The 24,479-nt window shown below is 35.0% G+C and overlaps 1 protein-coding gene, 2 long non-coding RNA genes and 1 pseudogene across 8 annotated transcripts in view; 1 reads left to right on the plus strand and 3 right to left on the minus strand.

Annotated features, from left to right (window-relative positions):
* Positions 1-1,502: 1,502 nt before the first annotated feature.
* LOC126876117 (uncharacterized) overlaps positions 1,503-24,479 on the minus strand; it is a 46,011-nt gene continuing 23,034 nt past the window's right edge. The window contains exon 2 of the long non-coding RNA XR_007693930.1: positions 1,503-2,059. This is a non-coding gene — a long non-coding RNA (uncharacterized LOC126876117). The remainder of the gene's footprint in view (positions 2,060-24,479) is intronic.
* On the minus strand, positions 11,248-13,111 carry LOC126876116 (uncharacterized). Its single transcript, XR_007693929.1, has 4 exons — positions 12,781-13,111; positions 12,253-12,365; positions 11,956-12,088; positions 11,248-11,580 (listed from the first exon to the last, which is right to left on the minus strand). It is a non-coding gene; the product is annotated as an uncharacterized LOC126876116 (long non-coding RNA).
* LOC126876099 (survival motor neuron protein-like) lies at positions 12,514-20,739 on the plus strand. Of its 6 annotated transcripts, none has more exons than XM_050639005.1 (7): positions 13,617-13,961; positions 14,030-14,118; positions 14,299-14,481; positions 14,607-14,697; positions 20,039-20,294; positions 20,415-20,494; positions 20,563-20,739. In XM_050639005.1, exons 2-7 carry the CDS (start codon positions 14,065-14,067, stop codon positions 20,619-20,621), a joined length of 723 nt encoding a protein of 240 aa, XP_050494962.1. In that variant the 5' UTR covers positions 13,617-13,961; positions 14,030-14,064; the 3' UTR covers positions 20,622-20,739. The 6 variants fall into 6 exon arrangements, 5 of the variants coding, with proteins under 5 accessions (XP_050494961.1, XP_050494965.1, XP_050494962.1 ...); XM_050639006.1 differs by having other exon boundaries at positions 13,619-13,961; positions 14,030-14,109; XM_050639004.1 differs by lacking the exons at positions 13,617-13,961; positions 14,030-14,118 and adding an exon at positions 12,514-12,720.
* On the minus strand, positions 21,045-24,462 carry LOC126876115 (katanin p60 ATPase-containing subunit A-like 2; annotated as a pseudogene).

The following is a 24,479-nucleotide window of genomic DNA, read 5'->3' on the forward strand; positions in this document are numbered from 1 at the left end:
GGTAAGGACTTCTTTGCACGGTGACATTAGGATCGATTAACCGTATTTCTAACTGGCCCGTGCTTACGCGAGTACGTGGAAAGCCCGTAATGAATGAATTTTTGAATTTCTCGAGAACAGAAATTAACCGACTTTTATCGTTACCAACCACGTCAGTGTCAATCGCATTGATATTGATCTCGTTTTTGGAGGTTTTACTACAGGCATTAATAGTCTTCGTTTTACAAATATCGACACTATTTCGTGTAATAGTTACATCAAAACCCTGGCTTAAGATCTCGCGGCCAATCATGATATCATAATGCAAGTGACTATCGGCCAGAACGTGAAAGGTTATCTCCAATGTAAAACAGTTAATGCGTACCGTAGATAAGATCTGGGATGTACTCTTAACGCAGGTGTTTCCTATTCCTCGCATAACTACTATATCTGTCGTTCTCCTACCGGAGAATTTCGGAGCGACAGATTCTCTAATTAATGAGCACTCGGCTCCGGAATCGAAGTAAAATGGGAACGACTCACCCAGATGACTTGAACTACCGGCTGGGGACTCCACCACGCAGGAGTTGACTTTACGCTCATCCTTGGGGCTTGGTCTACCGTCCCGTCGTGCCGGGCAGTTAGGTGTGATATGGCCTTCCGCATGACACCTGTAGCAAACCGCCTTGGACGGTGCGGCCGGTCGGCTTCCTTCCTGGCGTCGTGCATCCCTCTGCTGTTCGTTCTGCATCCTCTTGCGGCAGTCCTTTATTCTGTGTCCGAGAGTACCACAGTAATGACACCTCGTCTGGTGGCCCGATAACTTGCGTCGCTTAGCTTCGGGTTCCGCCGGTGCATCTCTCGGCGAAAATGTCGACTCTTCTTCGTAACAAAAGGGTCGCATTTCGCTCAGAAATTGGTCCTCCGTTCTGATATCGCTCGTGAGGGCCAATCGTTTAAGACGTTGGTCGTGTGGAATTAATATGTAGAGAGTGACAGCGTTAAGTATTTCGTCTAGCGTAGGATGTTGCCACCGCGTCTGCAGGAGGGAACGGACACGGCCGGCAAACGCCCCCGTGGATTCGCCCACTCCCCGCGGTTCCCTGGATACCTTGATTAACGATGAGGACGTCGTCTCTCGGCCACCGAAATGTATAAGGAATCGTTCCTTAACGGTAGACCAAGTAACCTCTCCGTCTCCCGTCATTCGTGCCAGCCAATGTGCTGCAGAACCCTGTAGAGAGTCACTTAAGGCAGAGTATAGCGCGTCATCTCGTAGGGGGTTGTTCTTCATGGCCCTACTAACAGCCGCGCACCACGCGGCTGGGTCGGCGCCTGCGACTTCTGGGTTAAAATGTGGTAATTTGGTGGCTCCCGTATTTGGCCTTTGCATTAGCGTATGAATTAGGTTGTTCATGACAGCGACCTGCCCTTCCAGCGCTCGAAGCCGTTCTGATCCCACTTCTGATGTCGGATTGGCACTGGGAGTGGGGTTGTGAGCGTCAAAGGAATCTTCTCGAGGATTAGCCATTGATACGGTACACACAGGTGTAGTTTATTGCAATGATAGAATTAGTACAGTCTCGACAATTGATCACGGCGGTTCGGCACTCGCGACACGAGTGACGATGCTCTCGGGCTCAATAACGAATCCGCGGCCAACGGGATGACAACAGAACGTACTCACAAAGTCTAAGTCTGGTTAAAACGTGAAATAACCACTGATCGCGAAGACGTTACTCTTTTATCGATGAGATCGCGAGCGAGAATGCCTTTCCCGTCCCGATGATGCCACAGAGGAAAACTATAATGGGGTGTGTCTAAGGATACGAGATCATCGGATTCGTCGAGAAAAGCCTTCGTTCAGAAAGTAAGGGAAATTGGCGTTGCTGCTAATTGGTCAATCTCCATATCGGTGGTTAGAAAAAGATGCTAGCCGCCCTCGAGGGAAAGTTGCTAGCCGCCCTCGAGGGAAAGTTGCTAGTGGGAGACGCCGCTCGTTGAAAAATATGTCTCCCCTATCTTCCCGTAGTTGGGACAGAGACTGTTTGTCTGTTTGAAGGACTTTAGTTAACTAAACCTTAAGATTTATAACGGGTCCTCGGGCTAGCCGAACATGTACTGCGGAGTCGCGTCGACATCTGGCAATCATCTTACTCGAAGAATAGGGTCTGCGTTTGGCGAGCCACGGAACAGAAACCGTTGGAATGTTTACTGTCGCGTGTCGCCACGAATATTTCTTTTAAGGAGAGCTATAGAATTACTCCATACCTTTGTTAGACAAAGCGTTCATCCCGTGACCGCGGCTACGTTCGGCGACTGACTGTCGCCTCGAGCCCAAGCTCATTATCACGACTCTCGAACAATTACAATCGGGTTGAATAACTACAATTGTTCAATTACAGCTATAGTAGATTCTAGGTTACAATGTTGCGGGATTATCCAAAATTCCAAAGGCTCTGGTGTTCTTTCATCTCCGACATATATATATGTCGGGTTTACATTAGAATTAGGGTTAGGGGCGTAAAGCGAATCTTCGTTTGGATTACACGTCGTCGTTATGCAATAGAGAAGACATTGGCTAGTGCAAATACGATTACCATAGAACCGGACAAGTAACCGTGGTAATTAGATACTCGAGAAACTAATGACAATGATCCTAGGTTCAATAACGAACCCGCGGACAACGGGACGGTAGCCGTACGCACTCGCAAAGATCTAAGTCGGATTCTGTGTTAATAGTCGCTGGCGTTAATCTCTTTTTTTTTGTCGATGAGACCGCAAGAGAGAATTACTTTCCGTCCCGGTGATACCCCAGAGGAAAACTATGACGGGATGTGTCTAAGGACACGAGATCATCGGATTCGTCGGGGACATCCTACGTTCGGAAAGTAAGGGAAATTGACGTTGCTGCTAATTGGCCAATCTCCATATCGGTAGTTAGAAAAGGATGCTAGCTGCCCTTGAGGGAGGGTTGCTAGTGGGAGACGTCGTTCGTGGAAAAATAGATCTCTCCTGTCTTCCCGTAACTGGGACAAAGACTGTGTATCTGTTGAAGGATTTTAGGTAACTAGATATTAGTGTTTATGACCGTCCTCGGGCTAGCCGATCGCGTACTGTGGAGACGCGTCGACATCTGGTAAACATCCTGCCCGGAGAATAGGATCTGCGTGTGGCAAGCTACGGGACAGAAACCGTTGGAATGTTTACTGCCACGTGCCGCTACAAATCTTTCTTTTAAGGAGAGCTATAGGATTACTCAATGCCTTTGTTAGATGGCGTCCCGTTGACCGCGGCTACGTTCGGCGACTAATTGTCGCCTTGAGCCCAAGCTCATTGTCACAAGTCTCAAACAAATACAATTGGTTAGAATGACGGCAAATCGTTTAGTTACAACTGTAGATTTTAATTACAATGTTTTTATGGATTTTCCCGAGGTTTCAGAGGGAAGGCACCGGTGTCCTCTTATCTCCGACATATATAAATTATATTTAAGAAGTTTGGGATAGTTTAAAGATGAAATAAATTGCTTTTTAAGTTTAATCTCTTACTTTCGACGAAATCAAGTTTCTCTGGAATTTGATATCGGTGTCGTAGGAGTTATGTGACACTTTAAGGTGGAATAAATCTAGCGAGGAGTTTAAGGTGCGGCAAAGGAGCGTGGAATGTTGCAATAGAAATTTATTGCAGTGTTAGTGCATTGGTAGATTTATCAAATTTACGTGTAGCGTGGGTAACCAATGGTAAATATTTTGCAATGTGTATAATTTCTCAGTAATCTGAAGCTTATAAAATCTATTGACAACTAATGGAAATTGTTGATTTAACAGATCAATTCTAAATTCCTCGTTAATCTAAATTTTTTTAATCCTATTTACAGCTAAACCTTACGACGAAAAATTAACGAAGTGGAATAAAAATGGCATTGTGATTCTTCTCGTCGTGTATTGGTGTCACATCAAATTTAAGAGACAGTTTTACTTGCGGATGCTGCCTGTTACGTTGGTGAAGTCGACGAAAGCGTAAAATAGGAACTCGTCCGAAATACACTAACGCGGAAGGTTAAATTTAACGCAAAAGGCTGAGAAATTAGTTTAGAACTCGAAGTTTCATTGGTACGACGCTCTTGAAACGCATTCAAAGAGGTCGGCGACCTCGAAAGGGGATGAACGCAACTGTTTCGTGGGAATTTCTTATTGTGGCTTATTTGGATGAAGCTACTTTAAAATCAGCGCTGGATTCGTCTGTATTTTGCCCGGAAATCATAAAATGTTTAGGCCAGGCGACTCCATGTACAGAAAATGTTATGTCCACTTTTTACGTCCGTAGAATTCAACTCTTTACTACTATGCACTTCTTCTCCAAAAAAATATCGCGTTTCAATATTAAAAAAGTTTCAATAATATACTATCCATTAGAAGAATGATAACCTGATAACCTTACAAATTATTAGTATTAACAAATTCTTATTGTCGTATAGAAATGCCAACTATTGCTTTGGTAAAACAAACAAAGGAATTTTACAGGTAAATTTTACAAATTACAAGTCATCTTATAACGCAAAATACGACGTATAAAATTGTCTCAATTTATTAATAGTATTAATAAATTATTATGATAAAAGATGCAGGAATCTTAGCCTCATGAGAAATTAGAGATGAAAATGAGTGGGAAAAGATTAATCGAGGACACAATAGTATTATTCCAGGAAGTGCTAGTTCTTCCTAGATTCCGGTTACAATGTTCTTAACGCGTGGAAATTAGTCTTGACCAGGAAACATCTATAACGGCATGTATTTTCTGCCGTGATTGTAAATCTGTTTGGAACATGCGGTTTGTCCGTTAATCTAGGCGCTGTTGTTCAATTGAGTCAATATTATTTGTTGGTAGATTAGTGTGTGCAAGAGCGCTCTATCCATTATTGACCAATTCGAGCACGTATTGGTAAATTTCACACCGGCAATTACGGTGAAATCGTTCGTGGTCGCTGGAAATTAGCAGTATCGTTTGCGGTCGTGAGCTGATTGACACTGCGTGAGCGGGGAATTATGTGAAGCAGCTTTGCTTTGTCGTTTCATGCATTTAATAGGTTTACGGTGGTGGACAGAGTTTGTAAAAAATGAAGACAAGGTAGAAAAAGATTATTTTTCATTTTTTACCATTAGATTATTTTCAAAGTGATCTTTTCAGTGAAATATGATTGACAAAAAATAAGATCTATAATTGAATCATTATAGAAAATAGAATAATATTGATAATAAAGAAATAAAAATCAATTATAGAATAACATATAATAATAATAATAATAATAATAACAATAATGTGGATAGACTTTATGTTTACTTTTATATGTATAATGATACTGTTTGATCCTTGAATTAAAGTTAAGATTAACGTTGCGATTATGATTATCCTTTGTCTGACTAAATATATTTGAAGTATCAATTACAGTAGAATTTTTGAAAGATTCTTGGCTGTTAAACAAAAAACTGGTTCCTTTATATTTCGCTCAATTATCATAGAATCGTGAAACTGACTTTCACTTCAAATTTTGTCTGTTTCAGGAGTAACAAGTACCTGCAAAAATCATCCATCAGCCGGATATGTGCTGTCGGAGGGTTTTTCATTAGCATTCCTGTCTTTCTAACTGGTAAGAACCAATTCCTTCAATTCTGTCAACTTTAACCTTTTGAAAGATACTAGTACATAAGTTATACGTTTAATTTTTCTTGAATTCAGGCATGAATCTAAAAGATACTGTGAACTATCTCTGAGTGTATGAAATCAGTTTAGAAATCCAATGGAAATAAAGTTAATTTTAACGCCGAATAGTCATTATTTTTCTTAGAAAAATAAAAAACGATCGTCTTTTAGGGAAGTTTTAACAGATTAATTTATAAAGAGCTGAAACAGAATATTCATGTCATGCATGAATACGGCTGGTGGATGGATCGAGATCTAATCTAAAGATTACGTTGTGTCATGCTAGTTTACACAGCTATCATTCGCTCGATCGATCGTTAAGCTGTTGAACTCGATTCAAGACGGACATTTTGGCTCTGTTCAGAAGAAAACTGTGTTTTAATAAATTTGACTGAATAGAAATTATGATAGACTACAATGTTTTTTTAATTATATCATAAAATTTATTTATTTTTTTTTAATGCCATGTTAGAAACTTCAAATACTGTCCAAAACTTCGAACGTAATCGTTTTAGAAATTTGTAAATTACTTAACGACCAAAAATATTGAATTCTCTATTGTCTGAAGATAGATTCTCTATAATTTAAGTAATTTATTCGTCGAGAATTGATATATAAAGACTTAAATAATAAATTAATTGAAAAATAATTTGCGACTAGTATTGAAAATTTCAATGAAAAGCATATGTATATAGTTTACGCTTCGAGAATTATATGTATTGAGAATATGTATTTGCGCTGATTCTTTGTCCCGCTTGTTATGGCATACGTGTTATAATGATCCTCTAACAATGCTTTCAGGTATGATATTGTATACATTCATCCAGTTTCATTCGACGCCGGTGTCACGTAAAATGGATACTTGGGTTGCGAGAGAAAAGAAAGCTGAGTCGTAGCCCAACTATTAATTCTCTTTTATCGAACTTTATTATGACTTTGGCACTTACAGTAGAATAACGTTGAACAGAGAAAGGGGTGTTGTACAAGAACAGCAACTAGAACGAGAACTCCCCGGCCTGGATGAAGGCTGGATGGCTTATATACACCCTGGCTTGGGGATGTTGGGGGGTTTGGTGTGGATTCCAAGGAGTCCGAAAGTCGGGGTTGGGGCCTTATCTCTGATGGGGACTAAGATGCGTCGCGGCGTTGGCGTCCGACAGTCGGGAGTCGATGTCTTTTCTCTGAGAGGTAATTGGTGTCACACCGGCAATCGTTACGTCGGTTTTCATAGGCCTTGGCATCGTGTTTTGTGGATGCGCAATGGTCCATAACGTCTTCGTGTGGCAGAGGGTAAGAACATATCGCTATTAAAAAAGAAAACGAACACGTTCAAACACGTCTAAATTATCTTTTATGTGTATTTTACTCGGAAATCATTTTATGGTGAAATTTTGTTTTCAGAGTTACCATAATTTATCTGGTAGAGTTCATAAAAATTTTTCTGAAATCAATTGCAAGCTTTTAGGAAACCAGGATTTTTCACATTTTTAAGAAGCGTTATAATTATATTGCTGATCTTTATTTTATTCGTGCGAAATTGAAAAGTACGCAAATGGCGCAAAATGCATAAAATGCGCTAAAATATACGTATATAAGAAAACAAATCTCGATTAAAATTTTATTTCTTTGATTATGTTCGTAAAACTACAAACTTGTATAAAAATACGCATTCTAGTTATAAGTGTTAAAACATTCGATCTAGTCCTTATCACATTCATGAAAACCTCCATTTAACCATTCGTTGTATCAACGAACATTCATATGCAAAACTTACCACCTACCACATCCTCCGCGTATTAATATAATCCCCTTTTATAAATTATACACTTTAGAGTGGACTGGTTGGGTCAGAGTGATATAAGCTTACAAGTTCTCGAGGAGTTCTACCGAAGTTACATTTACGTTTGCATAATTTCACCGAAAAAGATACTCTGTAGAATGACAGGTTCGTTTGTTTATGTGATCCGCGATCGCAACTATTTCAAGGGGATTTTATAAATAACCATACACACGATATTCAGTGTATTTTCGTATTCTCGTTTATTTTTGGGAGATTTGTAAAACTGTTGAACAAAATAATTGAGTAACGATTATATTTGCTGAGAAAAAGTATTTTTCTCTGTACCCCTCCTTCTACTTCAAGCATGTAGTATTGACAATAAGATTGACAATGGCTGAAAGTAATCCAAAAGAGTTTTCACCATGGTTATCGGTAACGAAAAAGATTTGAATCATCTTCAATACTTATTCGTAACTAGAATCATTTCAACTAAAATGTAAATTCTTATATTATAACTTTTTTAATTTGTTATGGCCCCTGACTACAACCTAACCTATCATTCTTATTTCGTAGAAGAAGACGAATGCCGTGAAGGCGTTAGCGCGCGAACAGTGCGAAGCGGCGGTACAGCTGCAGCGTCAGCAGCAGCTGCAACAGCACCAGAACCAGCACTAGCTACAACAGCAACAACAACTACGTGGCCCGTTAACCATCCACCATGCTGGCTGCCCAACGAAAGTCGGGCCCGTGACGAACCAACTAAATACCAGCCACGCAACGCACGGCCGAGCTGCACAGTACCAACACTATCATCACCATCATCATCATCGACACGTGTCAATGTCTCCACCGCCCTTGTTGCTCTCATCGCCAGCTCCGATCGCGGCGACGCACAATCATCTGAACGTGAGCGGACACAGAAACGTGGTTACGCCACCGGATACACCAGCAGATAGATCGCCACCGAGTCCTGGAAATAAGCTAAATAGATCGCAGCATTTGCCACGGGAAGCAACCGGCAGCGTCAGTCCTGGTCTTCCGGCTGCCACATTGGATCTAAGTAGCGCAGCAACCACCAATAGTCCGCATGAATTGTCCACGTTAGTTTAGAAATTTGGTCCGAACATTATATCTTCACATAGGATTGGAGATTAATAGTTGATAGTTAATTTACACATCGATCTTTTTATTTGTAAATTGGGTCGTGGTTTAGAGTTGGTTTGTAAAAATTCGGTCCTAATTGTTAAATGATGAATATTGATTAAGAATAATAGGCATTGATGTACCAATCTTTTTTTAACTTATATACTTGAGCACACGCATTGGAGATTTCACTTTTATTCAGTGAAACAGCAACTTCATTACTCGCTTATTCAATACGGCAATTGCATATATTTCATGGACATTTTAACAATGTTTTGAATAATTTCTAACGGTACAATTGTGATGAAGTGAAAAAAATCGTGATAAGAAACAGAGAGAAAAGTTGCTCGTTAATGAATATTGACCAGAAATAAAGTAATTTCTAAAGAATATCCCGAAGACGTCGTAGATATTACGAAAGGAATGATTAACTTATACCCGCGTGTATCTTGCCATTACCATACTATTATTATTATTATTAATATTGTTAGTAGTACTCGATTACATTATTATTAATATTAATATTATTGCCTTATTATTATTAATGTTATGGAACCTCTAGTCCTAGGTTACTTTCGCTGCCACGAAAGGATAAGATTTTCGAATTTTTGACTATTACGTGTAATTCAAGTTTTCCTGTTGCGCATGCGCAGTAGAAAGAAAGTTAGCGGAACTCAAATCTCGAACTATAGAGAGTTAAAAAGTAGTAAAAGTAAAAATGCACGAATAACATTTGTATTTGTGCTGGATTAAGTTTGATAATTGAAAATTGAGTTTGATGATAACATTTTTTTCGTATTCGCTTTGGTAAATATTAGTTTTATTTAAAATTGAACAAAGCATTTTATGTTTTTCAAATACGGTACATAATCGTAATATCGAATTTTGTAAACTGATAGTAAGAAACTCTATAATTCGAGACTGGAACTTTGATCAAGTTCACATTGAACGTAAACTGACTTAATTTTGTTATTTAAGCGTGTATACTATATGTGTTTGTTCCTTCTTCTCTTGTGCGCAGGCTATAGCTTAATTACTTCCAATAAACGCAGTTATATCGAATCAATGACCGATACAAATTTAGATATTAGGATTATTTAAACAAGAGATTAAAAACTAAAAAGTATTGTTTTTATACTGCATATGTACATATGCAATATGAACGACAGTTTGTGTAATAATATGTACCCCTCTTCTTAGTTTACTTTTGTATATTTTGCAACATTTGATATTAATTTTATGAGGAACGTACTTACACTTTATCTTTGTAATTAAATGTGAAATGAAAGAAAAGAAATGACATGAGAAAAGGAAATTCGATGTATGAGTATATACGAATTGACGGAATTAAAATTTAACGCTATATTTAAATAGAAAACGTGAAATATCTTGTCATCTTAAAATAACTTGATCATTCCTATTCTTTTACATAAAAACACTTTTCGACTGTAACTTAAGAAACATGTCTGCTAACGTGAAACGTGCCAGAAAAAATTAACAACTTCCATTAAATTGGCAAATTTCTCATTAATATCGTAAAACTCGCGTTTACAAAGATCAGATCAGTGTACATAATATACAAAACAAATGCAGAATATATAAATATAGCACATACGTTCTGAATTGTATTCGAATTGGGCAGGGTAACCAAGTGAAAATATGTAAATTTCACGATGTGTAATGTACACTTTATCGAACTTGCTTTATGTACTGGTAATTATGAGAAATACCAACTTAATAGATGTATTTGGTATGTACCTAGTTAAGAAAACAATAAATTATTCTGAACAGATAAAGCGTTTAGTAGCTTGTGAAGTATGAATTTTCGAAAACGTAAGTATTTTATATCTAAGTAGTTAAGAAACGCGAGCAAGGGAAATCAAACAAAGGAACAAAGTTTTTTTGTTTAAAAATATTTAATTTGTTGTTCTATTATCCGAGGTTAGAAGCGATAATGTACAAAATCTGAATAAATAAGATTCTTCAATATTATTGAATTTTAATTCTAGGGTAAAGTAATATATCCGCATATTTTATTTATATACAATATGTATAAATAATGATGTGATTTGACTAATTTTGTTGAAAGAATATTTGTACTTTTTACGCAAAACTTCAGTCTTTTACAAACTTTCTTGTAATTAATAAACCAGTAAACACAATATTAATAAAATCTATTAAAATTATAAACAAACTCATAAGTTTTAATTTTAGTCCTTAAAGGTTGAAATATTTTGCTCCAATGTCGAGACATTTGTTTTAATCCAAAACATTACTATACTGAATCGATAATGTTGCATGTGCCACGAAAATGATGATAGTATCAGATAACTTGTTGTGAAACGAAAAAGCATTGCATGTACATTTCTGTTGTTTTGTTGACCATGAGTTTGATGATCTTTTAAACTTGCCCATAGCTAAGAAATCAAACGGTATATCTAAACGAAATTAATTTCAAATTATTTTTTAGGTTCTAAGCTTTTATCTAATCCTTCAGAAGTTGCAAAATTTATTCCACAAGAGTCTTTTTTATCATAACCAAGTACACATCTTAAAACCATTTAAGTCTTCCTTAGTAATTTCTTCTTATCTTTAATAGTAACGAAAATAATTTAGATGAACGTTTTAAAATTGACACCCTGTATATTAAAAATAAAAGATATATTTTCTTCATAATTGGATAGGCTTTTTACAATGGCAATGTACAAATATCAAAATTGCAATTATACTATAACATATGTATATATATAAGCTTCACATTTAAACACAAGATTCTTTATTATATTTTTTTAATACCAATATTTTAATAATTATAACAAGGGTTTTTTAACAAGAGATGTATAACATTGTATACAAATTTTCAAAAACCTATAGATAATTTCAGTTATGCTCTTGCATCATTAATTGTTGATGGAACTCTTACCTCAATTCCATCTAGTTCCTTAGACATTACTATTTGACAGCCTAGCCGTGACCTGAGATTAAATATTATATAACTGAATATGTCAATAAATATATTTATTGCTATACAAATTAATACTAATACACAATAAGATTTCTATTTATCCATTTGAAAATCAACATTGTAAATATGCTAATCCCAACATAGATTTGTAATGATTATAGGGTCATAAATAAAAAACTATGAAAATTTATTATAATTTCAGTTTCGTAGTATTCAGAGATAGCGATTTGAAATTCTACATTGAGATGCAGATTTCGAAATACCCAATACTAACCTGTTTTTACATAAATTTAAATAGAAAAATTCACTTTATAAAATATTAAAAAGTAATAGAATTAATAATGTGAATGATTTGATACTGATTATTAATATTACTGATTATAACGTATCTGTTAATTCATATGCTAAATTCAACATGTCTAATTCTTCATCTGTTGGTTTGTCAGGAAGTGCATCATAAACTTCTTTCGAAAATATTAAACGGCACGTACTACAAGTTAATGTTCCTTCACAAGCACCTATATCAATTATATTTTAAGATTACAACATACTTATATAATAAAGTATCAAAAGTTAAAAATAATAAGAATATTAAACCTGATAAAAATGAAAATTTTCAAATATTTTCTACCTCAAAATTATTTATTTCAAATTAAGTAAATTATGCTTCTTTAAAACATACCATATCCACCTAAATCAACTTCATTATTTACTACTATGTCTAATATAGTATCTCCAACTTTCCCTTTTGCTTTGATTCTCTCTCCACTTGCTTTAACAAACGTTATATTTACTCTGAAAATAATATTTATGAAAGATAAAAATTATCTCAATATAATTATTTTCTTTATTTTTTGTGTTTCTTCAATTAATCTTCTCTTAATTATACCTTAATTATATGTATCACTTATGATAATAGAAATAATTTAAAAATAAGATATACTTGTCTTAATAATACATAAATAAAATTCGTATATCATATATTTATAACAGTGTTATATTTTTAGTTGTTCACTGTCAATGTTGTTCTTATTAATACTATTCTATTAATACTATGTTATTTTTCTAGATGTTATACTCCTACAAAGAGAAAAATTTCTTAGACATTATTATTAGCATTATTATTTTGACACCAATTTTATATTGGAAGGTAAGTACTGAAATTCTATTAAAAAAAGAAGGAAAGCACAAGAAAATTTGTATCACTTACTCTTGTTTTTATGAAAGTGGTTGCGTGGTCGATATTCCTCTTGTTGCCTGCAAAAAGGGCAACGTTGTGTTGCTTGTATATTTTGAATAATTTGATGCAATACCGAGAATTGATCTCGAAAATTTTTGTAATTGATTTACTAACGCCATTCCACTGTCATAAATATCATGAGTATGGGACACCCTGTCCAAACACCAGATAAGTATTGCGGAAAATATCAATTGTAGATCAATTGTACTTTGTGCAAAAACTTTCACGGCATTCTTCGGCTGCTATACTGGGACGTTCCTTTACTGTGATAGGTTATAAAACGATTCCTAACACAAGTGACGTATCCCTACCGGACACGTGCTCTTCGGGCCACATGTTTTATGATACAAGACCAGCAAAATGATCAATGTGTAATTTTACATATCTTACATTTTTTCCAAATGAAATATTGTTTTTATTAAACGTTTAAAACCTCAGGCAACATTTATTTCATCTGATTTCAGTTTTACAAATATATATCTATATTACATATCTGTATAAATTACGGTCTGGTTATATCAAACAGGGACCGACACTCGCTAGGGAAAACTGCCCAAAAATTGAATCGTAAAAACCAATATGAAAGACAACAAATTTCTCGTTCTGCGGAACAAATAGAAATGAGCAGAGTATCTTTATCTTTATCTGAGACAGTCAAAGCGTATCACGCATACGCTAAACATGAAGAAAACTTTCTTGTCTTCCATGTTCATTTTTCCCTTTCCATTTCCGAACGGTTTCTTCTATATTTATTTATATGTTCGTGATTGATGCTATTGACAACATACAACTAAGGGGAAATGCGAATAGTAATAGATATATGTATAATTCATTATGCAATTTTATAGAATTAAATCTTATTTATCTTCAGATATAAAAACTATATTTACCAGCTGAAACACTAACGCATATGCAGTATAATATAATCTACTTAACAATCTCGTTTTAGTTATAATATGTGATTAATTCTTTTGCTATTTCGCTATAAACAGTTTCTTGTGCATACAATATTTTTTTATAGTATTCTAATATATTGTTAGATATTGTAAAGAAAGTAAAGTACAGTTATTGAAGTTTGGGAACATTCAATGTTAACCTTGCTTCAAAAAATAATCTTTCGAATGAATGGGGAATAGATTTTTAGTATTATAGTTGGTATAATGTCATCATTGTTTACAATGTGTTAGAGTTAAAGAAATGAGACAAATTAATATTTCAGAAGCAAATTCAATATTTAAATGATGTTATTTTAAAATGGCAGATGATATGAATGTTCTTTTTATACGAGGAAATGGAAACGTATGTATGGTAATGGAAACGTAATGGTTTTAACATTATTTTAGTACAAGATCTTAGCATAATAGTAATTAACAGTATCCACTACCTTTTAGTCAATTTTTGAAAAATGACATATATGATAATTTGCAATAGTTTGATAATAAAATACTTGTATCAATATTAATAACGTATAATTTGCTATCTCAAAAGGATACAGACACAGCCAATGATAATGTTTGGGATGATAGTGCATTAATAGAAGCATATGATAAAGCAATATATTTAGCAAAAGAAGAAGTTATCAAGCGAATGGGAATGGATGTTGGAAATTCTCAACCGAAAGAAAACCTACAAAATCTTAAGCAGCCTAAACACGCAAGTAAATTACACAAGGTTGTGATTTTGATAGAATATTACAAATTTGATACAGAATATTATTAAATATATTGATTAAGAAGCAAATTATTTTATTTTGCTATTTACTTATATTTATTTGTATACACATCTTTTCTCTATAGAAATGGATCATAGGAGCACCTTATCGTGCAATATACTCAGAGGATGGAGAAACTTATGAAGCTATAATATCAAAAATTTACGAAAACAATGGCACGTGTTGAAGTGGTTACCACTTCTAAGAAAACTCTACATCTGGTCTTTTTTAGTTTTCTCAAGCACTGAAGCCATCGACAGCGTGTAGACAAAAGACTGCGACGAAGTCAGGTCATAAACAGTAGACAGGCGACGCTGGCTTCGGGGTTTTTCAGTTATTAGGTAACACAGCTAGCGTGCGGATCTGGACCAGCTCAAATTGTATTTTTACTTATTACACTTCTATTTAAATATCTTTTCTACCTTACAATTTATCCACGTGTTTTCTCTGTTTACACACCGAATAACCTCAACAGGTTATGGGCCCAGGGCTGTAAATTGCAAGGTAGCAACGTGAAATGAATAAATTGTTAAAGTGTTGTGCTTAGTAAAATAAGGGATAGTGCTAAAATGGAATCAGCAAGTGCGAAGGTCGAGATGTTACGCGGCGAAGAAAATTGGCTCCAGTGGCGTTTTGTTATGCGTACACTTTTGGAGGAAGATGACGACCTGATCAACGTGTGTGAAGGGAATTTGTGTCATCCAGGTAACAGCGCGGAGAAAGAAATCGCTCGTGGAAGATTTTTGAAAGCAGATCGATTAGCGAGAAAATTAATCGTGACCTCGGTAGGAAAGAAACCGTTGGATCTTCTTTTATGTTGCACGACAGCACATGAAATGTGGAAAAAGCTGAATACAGTATATGACATGAAGTCGGATGAGAATTTAAATATGGTCCAGAAGCAGTTCTTCGATTTTAAATGGGAAGAATCTGAAAATGTCTCTTACAACCTATCAAAGTTGGAACTCATAGCGGCGAAGATGAAAGTCCTTGGGAGTGAAATTGGCGAGAAAATGCTGATAACACGCATTTTATCGGTGTTACCAAACAAATTCGATCATTTTCACAGTGCGTGGGATTCCGTGGAAGAAGAAAAGAAGACCTTAGACAGGCTTAGTACCAGGCTGATGACGGAAGAAATTAGATGGAAGAAAGACGACCAGGAAACATCGGTGGCACTGGTAACAAAAGGTAATAATTATAAAAGGGAACAGCAGAAGCAGTCAAGTAAACGTGAATACGAGAAACAAGGACCAAGTTGCTTTAACTGTGGAAAAGTTGGCCATCTAAAGAAGGATTGCTTTAGATGCTTTATATGCAAAAGGAAAGGCCACACCAGCAAAAACTGTTTTAAAAATAACAAAAGAAGCAACAATAGAGACAACCAGGAACCTAGAAACCAAAATCGGGATCACAGCGGAATTGGTCTATTAGGAAGTACCTCAGCGATACAAACGGCAAACGCTGATGTTTGGATAATCGACTCAGGAGCTACGGATCACATGACAGGACGACGGGAATGGTTTAGCGTTTTCGAAGAATTCGATAACACGGTGAAGATAGAGATCGGCGATGGTCCGTTCATGGATGCGTGCGGCAAAGGAAAAATCAGAGTAGAGACTTTTGTGGACGGCAAATGGGTAACATGTACAATGAACGATGTTCTATACGTACCAGGTATGAAAAGAAATCTGTTTTCGATTAGATCTGTCGCAAGAAGGGGCATAGATTTTTGTATTTCAAAGGAAGGGACCAATTGCATATTTTTACAAAATCAGAAAATAATAGCAAGAGGTTCTGTTATCGGAAATTTGTATAAAGTAGATATGCGAGTTATCATACCGTCAGTTTGTAATTTTAGCAATAGAGCGGAGTCAAACGCGGACACATTGCAGTTATGGCACGAACGGCTATGTCATCAGAACATCAGACATGTTAAAGAATTCTTAAAGAATTCAAATATGAAAGTTGTAGAGGATAATAACTTTTTCTGTGAAGGTTGCGCGTACGGGAAACAGCATAGATCGAGTTTTCACGAGAAAATCAATCGGGCGACTAAACCTCGCGAAATTATTTATACGGATGTATGTGGACCTATGGAAGTCGAGTCATTAGGCAAGAAACTGTATTTTCTGACATTTAAAGATGATTTTTCAAAATTCACAAAGATTTACTTCTTACGACGTAAGTCAGAAGTAATTGAAAAACTAAAAACCTTTTGCCTAGAAGTTGAAAATCAATTTAAGGATAAAATTAAAGAAATTCATAGTGATGGAGGGAAAGAATTCCAAAATAAAGAAGTCAAAGAATTTTTAAGAAGTCAGGGAATTAGGCACACGATTAACGTCCCATACACTCCTGAACAGAATGGTGTCGCAGAAAGGGAATATAGAACAATAGTAGAGGCAGGTCGGTCGATGCTATATTCGAAACCAAATCTACCGCTGTTCTTATGGGCCGAAGCCATGAACACAGCAGTACATGTCATAAATAAGACGGGGCCGACAAGACAAGATAAGAAAACACCATATGAACTGTGGTACGGGAAACCGCCGAATTTAGAAAAGTTTAGGGTTTTCGGTACTGAGTGCTTTGCTCACATACCTGCGGAGAAAAGGACAAAACTTGACAAAAAGGCTAACAAAGGATATTTGGTAGGCTATTTAGATAACGGACGAGGGTATCGAGTGTACGTGCCAACAGTAAAAAATGTAATATTAAGCCGTGACGTAATATTTAAGCCTGAACTAGAAAATGCGAAATTCGTAAAATTAAGTTTACTGAAAATTGTCGAGCGCGAAGATGTGAGTGCGCAGAGCGATAGAGCATGTACGTATGAAAGTGCAGAGAGTGAACATGAAAAACAACCTCATGGAACTAGCGACAATGTGAGACAATTGAGAGATAGAGATAAGATCAAACGAACCGATTTTTATGGTAACCCAGTAACGTACGTGGCGGAAAAATTACCGGTGGATTTTAATGAAGCGATGAGATCCGAAAAGAAAGAGTTATGGGAAACAGCTATGAATGATGAAATGAAATCGCACCATGAAAATAAGACGTGGATACTTGTAGAAAAACCTAAAGATCAGAAGGTACTTAGCAATAGGTGGGTTTTAACGATAAAGCTAAATCCGGACAACTCGGAACGATACAAAGCGCGACTTGTAATAAAAGGGTGTTCACAGAAAGAAGGCATAGATTATAAGGAAACATATAGTCCCGTTGCTCGGTTTGACACAATTAGATTAATGCTCAGTATTGCAGCCAAAAATAATTTACACCTCGGACAGTTCGACATTAAAACCGCATTCTTATATGGAAGTCTGAAAGAAGATATTTATATGAAACAACCTAAAGGTTATGATGATGGTACAAATCGGGTTTGTAAATTGCTAAAAAGCCTATATGGCTTAAAGCAGTCTCCAAGATGTTGGACGGAACGTTTCACAAAATTTATCTCGAACTTAAAATTTTATCAGAGTAACGCAGATCCTTGTTTTTATATTTATACAAAAGACGACAAATTAATGTTGATGACCATATACGTAGACGATGGACTGATAGCAGCTTCAGACGAATCTTTAATTGATAAATTCTTCGATGATTTAAATAAAGAATTCAAAATTACGAGTTTGAAAGAAGTAAAGAGTTTTCTTGGACTTGAAATCAATAGATTAGAAGATGGTTCAATATTCATTCATCAGAGTAGGTATATCGAAAACATATTGGAAAAATTTAATATGAATGAGGCAAACAGTGTTTCTACACCTATCGAGACTAATTGGAACGAAAGTAACATAGGCGATAATGATTGTAACGCACCATACAGAGAAGCCGTAGGGAACTTAATGTTTTTACAAACCGTAAGTAGGCCAGATATTAGTTTTGCAATAAATATAGCGGCGAGACACTTAGAGAATCCAAACCAGTATCAATGGAAATTAGTCAAACGAATTTTGCGCTACATAAAAGGGACCGCAGACATGGGACTCTTATATACAAAAGCAGGCAGTCTCGAAACCTTTAGCGACGCTGACTATGCAGGCGACAAAGAAACAAAAAAGTCGACATCAGGCGTTGTATGTAAGTATGCGAATGCGGCCATCACATGGCAATGTAAGCGACAACAATGTATAGCTTTATCTACGACCGAAGCTGAATATGTCAGTGCAGCCTCAGGAGCAAAAGAAATTATGTGGCTAAAGAAAATATTTCTTGAATGTAAATTAGAGATCCTTAAGTATATGCTATGTGTAGACAATACTAGTGCCGTAAAATTAATTAAGAATCCAGAATTCCATCAAAGAAGTAAGCATATTGACGTAAGATATCATTTCTTGCGAGATTTATACAATAGAGGCGAAATTGATATAACGTATGTAACAAGCGAAGAGCAATTGGCGGATATATGTACAAAGGCGTTGCCAAAACCGAGATTTGAATATTTAAGGAAAAAGTTAGGTTTGAAAAGTAAAAAAGATATTAAGATGTAATTGTTTGTAAACATGTAGAGTTTTTAGGGAGGGTGTCGAAGTGATTATTACTTCTCAAAAAAAAAAAAGAGGAAAAACTCTACATGATCTGTTTAGTCTTCTAGTTTTTTTTTTTTTTGTGTAATAAATTAATTTGTATGGAAAAGAGAAAGGCGGCTGGCAAATGTACTTGAGAAGGCATTGACAAATTAATTTTCAGATATTTACGACAAGAGTTAGAAAATATTAAGAGATAATTTGTAAATTTGAGATAATTGTTTGTAGGGATGTAGAGTTTTAGGGGGGGTGTTGAAGTTCACTTCTAAGAAAACTCTACATCTGGTCTTTTTTAGTTTTCTCAAGCACTGAAGCCATCGACAGCGTGTAGACAAAAGACTGCGACGAAGTCAGGCCATAAACAGTAGACAGGCGACGTTGGCTTCGGGGTTTTTCAGTTATTAGGTAACACAGCTAGCGTGCGGATCTGGACCAGCTCAAATTGTATTTTTACTTATTACACTTCTATTTAAATATATTTTCTACCTTACAATTTATCCACGTGTTTTCTCTGTTTACACACCGAATAACCTCAACAGCACGTGTGTTGTAAAATTTGTAGGTAATACCTTTAGCATGATGGTTATGTCAATTAAGAAATGTACTAAAAATACATATATATATGAAGTAAAGGCTTTCGCATAGTCTATCACAGTGTCATTCAGCAGGTCCTTAACTGGGCAGGAGTACCTGTCAATGTCTATGGGGAGACCCGTGGGATATAGGGTCATGAACCATAAACATGCATGTTACTTATTGTTCATTATTAGCTGCTTGGAATATAATTCTCCTCATTAGACGAGTGATTATTACTACATATATCAAGGCAAACATTTATACATATACATTTATGCACGGGAAATTCTAATACATTGCCTGTAAGGACAGTAACCGAATGGCACTCAGTCATTCTATTAAATTTCTTTTACTCTGTGTTTAGACTATGGTAATACACAGAAAGTCGAGTTGAGTTCTCTTTTAGAATCAGAAGGTTTGCAAAGTCAAATAGCACAACAAAAGAAAGCTTTGGAAGAGAAATTCAATGAAGAGAACGATGAGACTTGTGAGACTAATTTTTCTACAAATGTAAATTCGAAAAAATATAATGTAGAAAAAATGGATTGTGACTCTGAAGAAGCAAATGCGTATAAACATCACTTCATACCGGGACCATCTTTCAATTCGATGACTGATATAATGCCACCTGCACCTCCTTTACCACCACAATTAATGGCCAAGTAAGTACAATTTAAAAATTCTAATGGAATGCTGAATACTTCTAATATTAATAAGTAATTTGGAATAAGTTTAACATTTTATTTGGAAAAAAAATACGAAATTTTAATAAAATGTACTAGATTACCAGATAATGATACAGACGCACTTTCAAGTATGTTGATGTCATGGTATATTAGTGGTTACATGGTATATTACACAGGTAATTATTTCATATAAGTATTTTATTGTATATTAAATTTTCAATGGACTATGTTATTTCTTTTGTAGGTTATTATCATGGTTTGAAACAAGCAAGAAACAATCAAGAGAACAGGAAGAACTGTTGATTATATCAATTTTTTCAATAACAATATAACGATAATATAAGATATAATAAAATATAAAACTCATTGTATTTATTTACTTCAATTATTTGAAATAAAGAACAGCTTTATTTTCATATAAGACTTTGACTTTTTTAAAAATAATTACTAAGATAAGAAAACATAAAAAACATATTTTTGATAAAATACACTCACATATATATGTCGGGTTATCATTAGGATTTAAGGCGCGTAATGATCCTTCGTTTGAATTAGCCATTGTTTTACGAAACAGAGAATATATTTACGCGAATAAACAAGATTTTACAAAATATTATGAATAATGAGTTTAATAAATAATAAGATTAACAAACGATAAGTTTAACTAATAATTAGATTAAAGATTAATAAGTTTAACGAACAATAAGAGGAACGAATAATTAGCCATTGTTTTACGAAACAGAGATTATATTTACGCGAATATACAAGATTTTGCAAAATATTATGAATATTGAGTTTAATGAATGATAAGATTAACAAATGATAAGTTTAACTAATGATTAGATTAAAGAATAATAAGTTTAACGAATAATAAGAGTAACGAATAATATGTTTTACGAATAATAAATTTAACGAATAATGAATTTAATTAACGCTATTAACAATGTTCCTGGGTTCAAACGAATCCACGGTCAACGGGATAACTTTTTACTATGCGTAGAATAATTTTAAACACAAAAAAATACGATTGCTAAGACACTCGGTAAATTGCTCGATGTATCACTTTCCAAGGCGATCACACGAATGAATATCTGATGAAAATCTTTTTCGCTATACGACTGCATTTGTTTGTTATATGCTCGCTGGAAACATCGAGAAGGTTCCAATCGTTGTTGCTAGGCAATTTCTGTCAAAAGTTTGTTGTATACTCTTTGGAAACATCGAGAAAGATTCAAACGCCGTTACTAGGCAGTTTCTGTCTGGAGATTGATTCCTAATACAACGTGTGTCCCATTATATCGACATCTCTAAAGTACAATTCTATGTGATTTCTAGGGAGAACAATACAACCGATCCACACCTTCGTCAGGCAAAACGTTTATCCCGTGACCGTGGCTACGTTCGGCGACCAGTTGTCACCTCGAACTCACTTTCGCTTTCACAAATATCAAACAATTACAAATGACAATTGCTTAATTACAGTTATGATAAAATCTAGGCTAAAGCATTAGAAGGCTTCCTCAAAATTGCAAAGGAAAGGCTCCGGTTTTCCTTTCATCTCCGACATATATAATACAAGGATATAATACAACCGAACATTTTAAACTTAGCCTATAGCGCGTACGCGCACACACATGCACACACATACGAATGATTTCTCGAACGATAATCCATTTATTTATATTTTTCAATATCTGTCCTTACGATTGCGTATTTATTTGTTCCACGTATCATATTTATCTATTTACGTAACTGTAGGTGACATTTTTTTTAACAATTTTGCTAATATTTCATAACTTTTTAATTCATATTTCAAAGTGGTAACAGGTGTTTCTTTCTTTTCAAGTCTCCTCCATATCGGGCTTATTTCTAGTAGCCACGCTTGCTTACAAAGCAATTTTATATCTGCACAAGAATATCTTTCAGTACATTTTACTATGTGGTTTACAATATCTGTATTTTCTAATAAGTGGTTGCTAAGGTATAATTTGAATATACCAAGTCGAGCAACTTCATTGGGTAATGATACGTATATTTGCTTTTCGAGACGCCTGAGTAAAGCTGCATCAATGCCCCTAATAACATATTTACAATAAATATTATCGTTCTATTATACTAATAATGATGAAGGAATACTTCAAACAACACAATAACATATTTGGAATTTGGAGAAATATTACGATATTTTCTACTTAGAAAACATTGAAATAACGTGATATACGTACCAAGGGGAATTAGTTGTAGCCAGAAGAACTACATTAGAATTCTCATTAGACACTAATCCATCCAATCTAGAAAGAAGTTCTGATCTGAATCTCTTTGCAGGTTCAGACAATATACAGTCTCCTTTATTTGTGGCGATCCAGTCAATCTCGTCGATAAAAATAATTGTAGGCGAATGACTATAGGCAAGTTCAAATAAAACCAGTTCAGTTTAACAAATGTATTATTCATTAAATATTATATTCGAAATTCCTTAAATTCATTGCCTCATCACGAATATGATATCATTTCGTTTTCCAAACAACTATTCTATTTATATATAAATGACGAAAAATAAAATCAAATTTTTTTATACCTAGAATCTCTCCTTCATAGACAAAGGAACAAAGAAACTTACATAGACAAAGCAACTTACACGTATATACTTCTCGGAATCGCCTCTCCATTTGCTGACCAATGAGCTGGCAGTTATGTTAAAAAAGGTGCAATGGCATTCTGTCGCGACTGCCTTCGCTAACTTCGTTTTCCCTGTTTTGTATATTTCTTGTAAACACGTACAGAAATGAAAAGAATACGAGTATCTTACCTGTACCAGGTGGGCCGTACAGCAAAATACCTTTCCAGGGGGAAAACGGGCCATCAAAAAAGATAGGATACTTAAGGGGATACACAACGGCCTCCTTAACAGCGGTTTTACATTCCTCTAGGCCTATAACGTCATCCCAATGTACATTTAATTTGTTTACTATGATCTCCTGTGACGATACAAAGATAAAATGGCGTCTTCTCTATATTAAGTAAGTGTTACGTAATTTGATATTTGAAGCGTTACTGAAATCACGTCATCGTCGATATACGTTGGACGGTTTATCGACGGGAATTTTATCGTTTAAAAGCTTTACGATACGTATATTAATCGAAAATAACTTACGCATGAGATGTCCTCAGCAATCTTTCATAATTCCGGATTATCTGAATAAAGCTTTTCAATGCATTTCAATATCTTCGATTGCATGGATTGTTCCATTGGGACGTTAAATAGCTCTTCTGATGAACGTGCATCACTCTCATTGGGGAATATTGACGTCACTGTCATTGCGAGATTAATATGATTCGTATTGTCATCAGTTATCTTCTGCTGTAGATTCGTCTCTTTCACAGGCTCACTTCTCGCTTGTTTACTAATAGATTTGGCTTTTGTCTCAATACTTCTACAAACACTGGATCATATTGTAATACGATACGTTGAATACGATACGTTGAATACGTTGAATACCGTTTAATATCGTTAAATAATTTAAATTCTTACGTTTTGCTTGCATTTGTCACTTCCCTCGTCATTTCCCTTCCAGTTATTTTCTTACACAATATGGGATATTTTTGAAATTTCATCTTGTAATAATTTTCATACTCTGCAACGATAATTTCCAAATCGATGTTGTCGCAAACCCGATGTTCGGGAGATAGACGAGCTTCCCGGAATAATACATCGCTAACGTCTATATACATAAAAAAATGTAGTTTTTAATTAATTATAGTTTTTAACTAATTAAAAATATTTTTCGCAATGACTGAACACTATAAGATAACCATCAAACAACTGTTTTATCTCTAGGTAAGACAGGCAAAAGAATGTATTTACTATATAAATCCTCGAAGATAATTTCTTGTCTTCTGCTTTTTAATTTCCAATTTTTAGATGGATAAGAATAATTTGAATTTATACTTCATATATTTGTTTATAACTAGTTAATCTACATAATCGATTGAGTTATTCTTAACTACTGAATTACCGATGTCGAATTTTCAAATTTGGTTTCGCCTTCTCTCTCCATGATGTCCACTGATTTCTATTTCGATTGGTCACTGACACTATTCAAAAGAATTGGAACTAGGAATATATTTTAATTATAATATACTCACCCATTGTGTTCCAAA

Source organism: Bombus huntii, unplaced genomic scaffold (assembly GCF_024542735.1).
Source record: "Bombus huntii isolate Logan2020A unplaced genomic scaffold, iyBomHunt1.1 ctg00000064.1, whole genome shotgun sequence".
Taxonomy (NCBI): domain Eukaryota; kingdom Metazoa; phylum Arthropoda; class Insecta; order Hymenoptera; family Apidae; genus Bombus; species Bombus huntii.